Genomic DNA, 6,123 nt, shown 5'->3' on the forward strand with positions numbered 1-6,123 from the left:
GCCCTCGGGAGCCCTCCTCCTTGCGTCTCTTTTCCCTCCTGTTGAGAACCTTATCGCCCCCATGCTGAGCGCTCACCACAAAGCCATCCTGCACCAATTCCCGTTGAGGGGTCAGGCCCTGAAGTCCCACTGCTTGGGACGGGGCAGGGCGGTGCTGTGATCACCACCCACAAAGTGGGGCCCTGCTAGCCTTCACTGTGGAGTGCTGTGAGCAGTTTGGTAGCCTTCCGGAAATGCGCGCAACAGTGTCCGGCACACCGAGCACAGTTAAGGAGGACACTTTGCAACGCCCTCCGTAGCCCCAGAATCCACACCCATATGTGTACTGCCTCAGCCCCCTCCCCCCGTTCCCTCATGCTTCCCCCACCCCCACCCCGCAGCTGCCATTTCCCAGACAGGAGCAGTCTATTCCTGCCTTAGTACACTATTTGACACGTTTACAAATATTTATTGACCGCCTCTCTCTGTTCTGATGAGCTAATCGTGAACAAATCTGCCAGCATGCCTGCCCCCTCTGGAGTTGACAGTCTCCTTGGAGGAGTACCTATCTACACAACCTTTTTTTGGCTTCGCTATGCAGCATGCAGGATCTTAGTTCTCCAACCAGGGATTGAACCCGTGCCCCCTGCAGTAGAAGCATGGAGTCTTAACCACTCGACTGCTAGGGAAGTCCCCTGTCTACAACTTTTAAAACAATACCCTGTCTCCCGTAGAGGCTCATTCCTGAGTCACTCACCCCCTTCTCTCTGTCCCCGCCGCTGATGCTGGGAGTTCTCCCAAAGCTGGTCTGGGCCCAGTCTCCCTTGCTCCGGGCTTCCCATTGCTCACTCTCAGACATTCATCCTCACCAGGCCAGGGCCCACCTGTCCCACACCCTGTGCCGCTTTCCAGCCACACTGGCTCCTTCCTGCCCAGGACTGTTGGTTGCTCTCTCCATCTCCCCATCTTTACCTCGCTCACTCAGTGACACACTCACCCCAACTAAAATCACGCCCTGTGGCTCCTCACTAGACAGTGAGCTACATGTGGGCACAGCCAGTCCTCTTCAGGACTATGTCCCCAGCACCTTGCAGTCCATCGGGTGGGTTGGATGTATACCTCCCCATTTTACACATAAACAAACTGAAGCACAGAGAGGTGAGCGGCTGGCCTGAGGTCATGCAGCTTCAGAGTGGGGCTAGCAGCAGAACCCAGGTCTGAGGGACTCTAGCTCCACCGCATGCATGTCCTGCCTTGGTCCTCCCCCTTGGGGTGTGAGCCTTACAAGCCAGGGGTCTAGAGCACCCCTCCAGGGACTAGAGGCCAGGCAGCCTCTTCCTTGGCTGCCTCGGCCCTGGTCACTTGGGCCCTAGTACCCGGGGGGTCTTCAGTTTGGCAGCCTGGGGAGGTGGGTCAGGGCTACCAGGGCCCTGGAGGAGGCTCTCTGGGCTCTATCCTTTGCCTCCTCTTGGTGCCTCAGTTTCCCCTACCGCCTCATTCAGAGGCCCAGCTCTGAATGAGGCGGTAGGGGAAACTGAAGCACCAGCTCCTAGCCTGTCCGGCCCTTGGTTTGACCTCCTGGGACGTGCATGCTGCCGTCTAATTAGGATTTCCCTGTCTCTGCCTCCCCCTCCTGATTGCCTTTTTGTTTTTCACGGTGGCGACAATGATTTTGATGAGGAAGAGGAGGGTACAGCAGAGGGGAATCATGGATTTCAGTGCCCAGACAGATCTGGGGGAGCCAGGACTCACCCTTGCCCTGAAGTGCACCTCTGAGCCCATGGGCACATGGCCCCTTGCGTTCCTCCAGGTAGCCCTTTCTGAATGAACCTGGGTAGGGCCCAAGTCTTCACTGCATCCCCAATCCTCAGCCCATCGAGGCAGCTTAGAATAGACTGGTTACAGAAAAAAAACTGAAAGATGCATGAGAGCTAACATGGGAGTGAGAGACGGACAGCTGGGGGCTCTAGTTATTTCCTGCCTCAGGGCCTTTGCACACACTCTTCACCTTTTTCCTCTTTCTTCTCACCAGCCTGACACTCTGCTCAGGCCTCTCTTCTTACCCATACCTGCCCATTCAGGACGACTGCCCTCCACAACTATAGAATGGCAGGGGACTCAGTTTTACCAATGGGGGCACTTGTAAAGCCATATCTTCCCTCAGAGCCCTTTTATGATTACCCCCAGAGCATCAGACATGCTGTCCTCACCCGACCAGTTCTTCCTCCTGGGTTGGAACATGCACTGATGGAATAGGCTCTGATGCAGAAGGGCACACATTTGAGAGGTGCCAGGGCCCCCCAGGTGGTACTTCACAGGTCAGGATGGGGGTGGGCTCCCTGAGCAGGATCTCGTGCAGTTCCTTAAGTTCACATTTCTTTCTCCACCCACCCCTCAAGCACTTTGGGGTGAATTGTTTGTGGTGTGATTTCACACACTTTATTTTTTTATTTTATTTTTTAAAATTTATTTATTTTATTTTTGGCTGTGTTGGGTCTTTGTTGCTGTGCGCAGGCTTTCTCTAGTTGAGGCGAGCGGTGGCTTCTCTTGTTGCAGAGCATGGGCTCTAGGCGCGCAGGCTCAGTAGTTGTGGTGCACGGGCTTAGTTGCTCCGTGGCATGTGGGATCTTCCCGGACCAGGGCTTGAGCCCGTGTCTCCTGCACTGGCAGGCAGGTTCTTAATCACTGCACTACCAGGGAAGTCCCACACACTTTATTTTAAATATTATTTACTTTTGTAAATAGGCAATACATTCACCAGGTTCAAAATTTAAAAGACCCTAAGATGGAATTCCCTGGCAGTCCAGCGGTTAGGACTCTGAGCTTTCACTGCCAAGGGCCTGGGTTCAATCCCTGGTCAGGGAACTAAGATCCCACAAGCCGTGTAGTGTGGCCAAAAAAGACCCTAAGAATGTACATGGTAAGTCTCGTCCCCAGTTCTACACAAAGGACATTAGTCTTATGGTTTCTTTCTTCCTTTTACAGCTTTATTGAGATGCATATACCAAGCAGTTCACCCGTTTAAAGTGTACAGGTTCAGGAGTTTTTAGTATATTCAGAGTTGTGCATCCATCACCACAATTTCTGAACATTTTTCACAAGGGCAAGAAGAAACCCTGCACCTGTTTGCTCACACTCCCCTAATCCTCCAAGCACCCCCAGCCCCAGGCAACCACTAATCTGCTTTCTGTCTCTTATCGATTTGCCTGTTCTGGACGTTTCATATAAATGGGATTGTATAATATGTGGTCTTTTTGTCTGGCTTCTTGCATTTAGCATAATGTTTTCAGGGTTTATCCAAGTTGTAGCATGTAGCAGTAGTGCATTCCTCTTTATGACTGAGTAGTATTCCATTGTGGATTGACCATAGTTTGTTTATCCATTCATCCGTTGATGGACATTTGGGTTGTTTCCACCTTTTGCCTATTGTGAACAGTGCTGCTGTAAACATTCACGTACAGGTGTATGTGTGGATATATGTTTTCATTTCTCAGGAATAATTCCTAGAAGTGGAATTGCTGGGTCATATGGCAACTTCATGTTTAACCATTTGAGGAACGGTTTTCCACAGCAGGTGCACCATTTCACCTTCCCACCAGCAGTGTAGGAGGGTTCCGGTTCATTTCTCATCCTCACCAATACTTATCTTTCTTATTCTAGCCAGCCTAGTGGGTGTGGAATGGTGTCTCATTGTGGTTTGGATTTGCATTACCCTGATGACTAGTGATGTTCTCATGCAGTTTCAGGGTTTCTCGAGTGGTCATTCAGTCATTCAGCAAATGGTGATTGAGGGTCATGTGCTCAGCACTGCAAACGCAGTGTGAAAAATCGGATGACTCTGCCTTCTTGGTGTCTCTATGCCTGTTACCCTATGTGTGTAGTGCTAGTGGTGGTTAATGCTCACGGGGGGCTCACTGTGTTATCTCATTTAATATTCAAGCCCAGACGTGTAAGTATGCCTTTGCCCTCCTTTCTGCAAAGGGACGGCATAGGCCACCCCGGCCTATAGCTGACTTAGCTGATTTGACAGTCTGTCACAGAGGAAAGGCCATGCTGGGACAGGAGTGGGCGGCACCTGTGATTCTTACAGTCGTGGCAAATTCCACCACGTGGATGTCCACGCTCCCGTGTGTCTCCCTGCAGCGGGCTGAGTCTGCCATCTGACCCTGTCCCTCCGTCTCTCCCTGTCCCCTGCGCAGCCGCCGCCGCCATGGCCCAGACCCTGCAGATGGAGATCCCGAACTTCGGCAACAGCATTCTGGAGTGCCTCAACGAGCAGCGGCTGCAGGGCCTGTACTGTGATGTCTCGGTGGTGGTCAAGGGCCATGCCTTCAAGGCCCACCGGGCCGTGCTGGCCGCCAGCAGCTCCTACTTCCGGGACCTGTTCAACAGCAGCCGGAGTGCGGTGGTGGAGCTGCCGGCGGCTGTGCAGCCCCAGTCCTTCCAGCAGATCCTCAGCTTCTGCTACACGGGCCGGCTGAGCATGAACATGGGCGACCAGTTCCTGCTCATGTACACAGCGGGCTTCCTGCAGATCCAGGAGATCATGGAGAAGGGCACAGAGTTCTTCCTCAAGGTGAGCTCCCCCAGCTGTGACTCCCAGGGCCTGCACGCTGAGGAGGCCCCCTCGTCCGAGCCTCAGAGCCCTGTGGCGCAGACGTCGAGCTGGCCGGCCTGCGGCACCCCACTGCCCCTCGTGTCTCGCGTCAAGACAGAGCAGCAGGAGTCGGACTCTGTGCAGTGCACGCCCGTGGCCAAGCGGCTGTGGGACAGCAGCCAGAAGGAGGCCAGCGGTGGCAGCAGTGGCAACGGCAGCCGCAAGATGGCCAAGTTCTCCACGCCGGACCTGGCTGCCAACCGGCCGCCCCAGCAGGCCCCGGTGGTGGCGGCAGCACAGCCCACCGGAGTGGCAGGGGGGCCCGGGGCCGGGCAGCCGGCGGGGGGCGTGGCAGCAGCGGCAGGCGGAGTGGTGAGTGGGCCCAGCACGTCGGAGCGGACCAGCCCGGGCACCTCAAGCGCTTACACCAGCGACAGCCCCGGCTCTTACCACGAGGAAGATGAGGAGGAGGACGCGGGCGAGGAGGGCACAGACGAGCAGTACCGGCAGATGTGCTATATGTCCGCCATGTACCGCAACTGCAATATGTACACCATGTACAGCATGATGAACGTCGGCCAGACCGGTGAGGTGCCCCACCACAACCCCAAGCCTGGCCCCTCGCCCCCGCCCCCGGCCCTGCCCCCAACACACCAATTTCGCCCCTGACAGCCGAGAAGGTGGAGGCCCTCCCTGAGCAGGTGGCCCCCGAGTCCCGGAATCGCATCCGAGTGCGGCAAGACCTGGCGTCTCTCCCTGCTGAGCTCATCAACCAGATCGGCAACCGCTGCCACCCCAAGCTCTACGATGAGGGTGACCCCTCTGAGAAGCTGGAGCTGGTAACAGGTGGGCTGGCCTCACTTGCTCCCTGAATTCCCCCTTCCCCACCTTGGGCCTCGATGCCCTCTGGGCCAGCAGCCTGCAGCACAGTGCTTAGGAGCCAGGCTCAAGGTCCAACCCCAGCCCTGCCGCCCACTGGCTGTGTCCTGGGGCAGCTGACACCTCTTTGCATTGATACAAATCAAAGACTGGCTTGTAGCTTTCCACCCCGGAGGCTGGTGTAAGTGTGGGCCAGCATTGTTGGCCACATGGGAGCAGATCAGTGGCTTCATAGCGTGGTTTGAGGGTTGATCAACACGGTGGTTAAGAATTTGGCCCTTGGACTCAGGGTGTCAGGGTGCGAGCATCTGCTGCCTGTTCTTTCTGATGCTGGTGGTTTCGTGGGCAAGGGCCCCGGCACGTTGGGTGCCCCGTGGATGGTGGCGCCACAGTCTCTGTCCTCTCCTGAGTGTTGAGGAGGAAGCTCCAAGTTAAAAAATTGCCCCCGACACCCATCATCCTCTGGCTCCGCCCCCTCCCCCTCCAGGCACCAACGTGTATATCACCAGGGCGCAGCTCATGAACTGCCACGTCAGCGCGGGCACGCGGCACAAGGTCCTGCTGCGGCGCCTCCTGGCCTCCTTCTTTGACCGGTGAGGCCCATGCCAGAGCCCCGATGTGGGGGAGGACGGGGTGCCCCATGCCCCCCCACCACCACCACAGGGGGC

General features: G+C 56.0%; 1 protein-coding gene across 1 annotated transcript in view; it reads left to right on the forward strand.

Annotated features, from left to right (window-relative positions):
- Positions 1 to 6,123, forward strand: part of NACC1 (nucleus accumbens associated 1) — a 17,641-nt gene that overhangs the window by 9,485 nt on the left and 2,033 nt on the right. The window contains 3 exon segments of the mRNA XM_024767681.1: positions 4,179 to 5,162; positions 5,249 to 5,422; positions 5,943 to 6,065. Coding sequence (XP_024623449.1) covers positions 4,190 to 5,162; positions 5,249 to 5,422; positions 5,943 to 6,065 — 1,270 coding nt within the window. The 5' untranslated portion in view covers positions 4,179 to 4,189.

This window comes from Neophocaena asiaeorientalis, unplaced genomic scaffold (assembly GCF_003031525.2).
Source record: "Neophocaena asiaeorientalis asiaeorientalis breed wild unplaced genomic scaffold, Neophocaena_asiaeorientalis_V1.1 scaffold87, whole genome shotgun sequence".
NCBI lineage: Eukaryota > Metazoa > Chordata > Mammalia > Artiodactyla > Phocoenidae > Neophocaena > Neophocaena asiaeorientalis.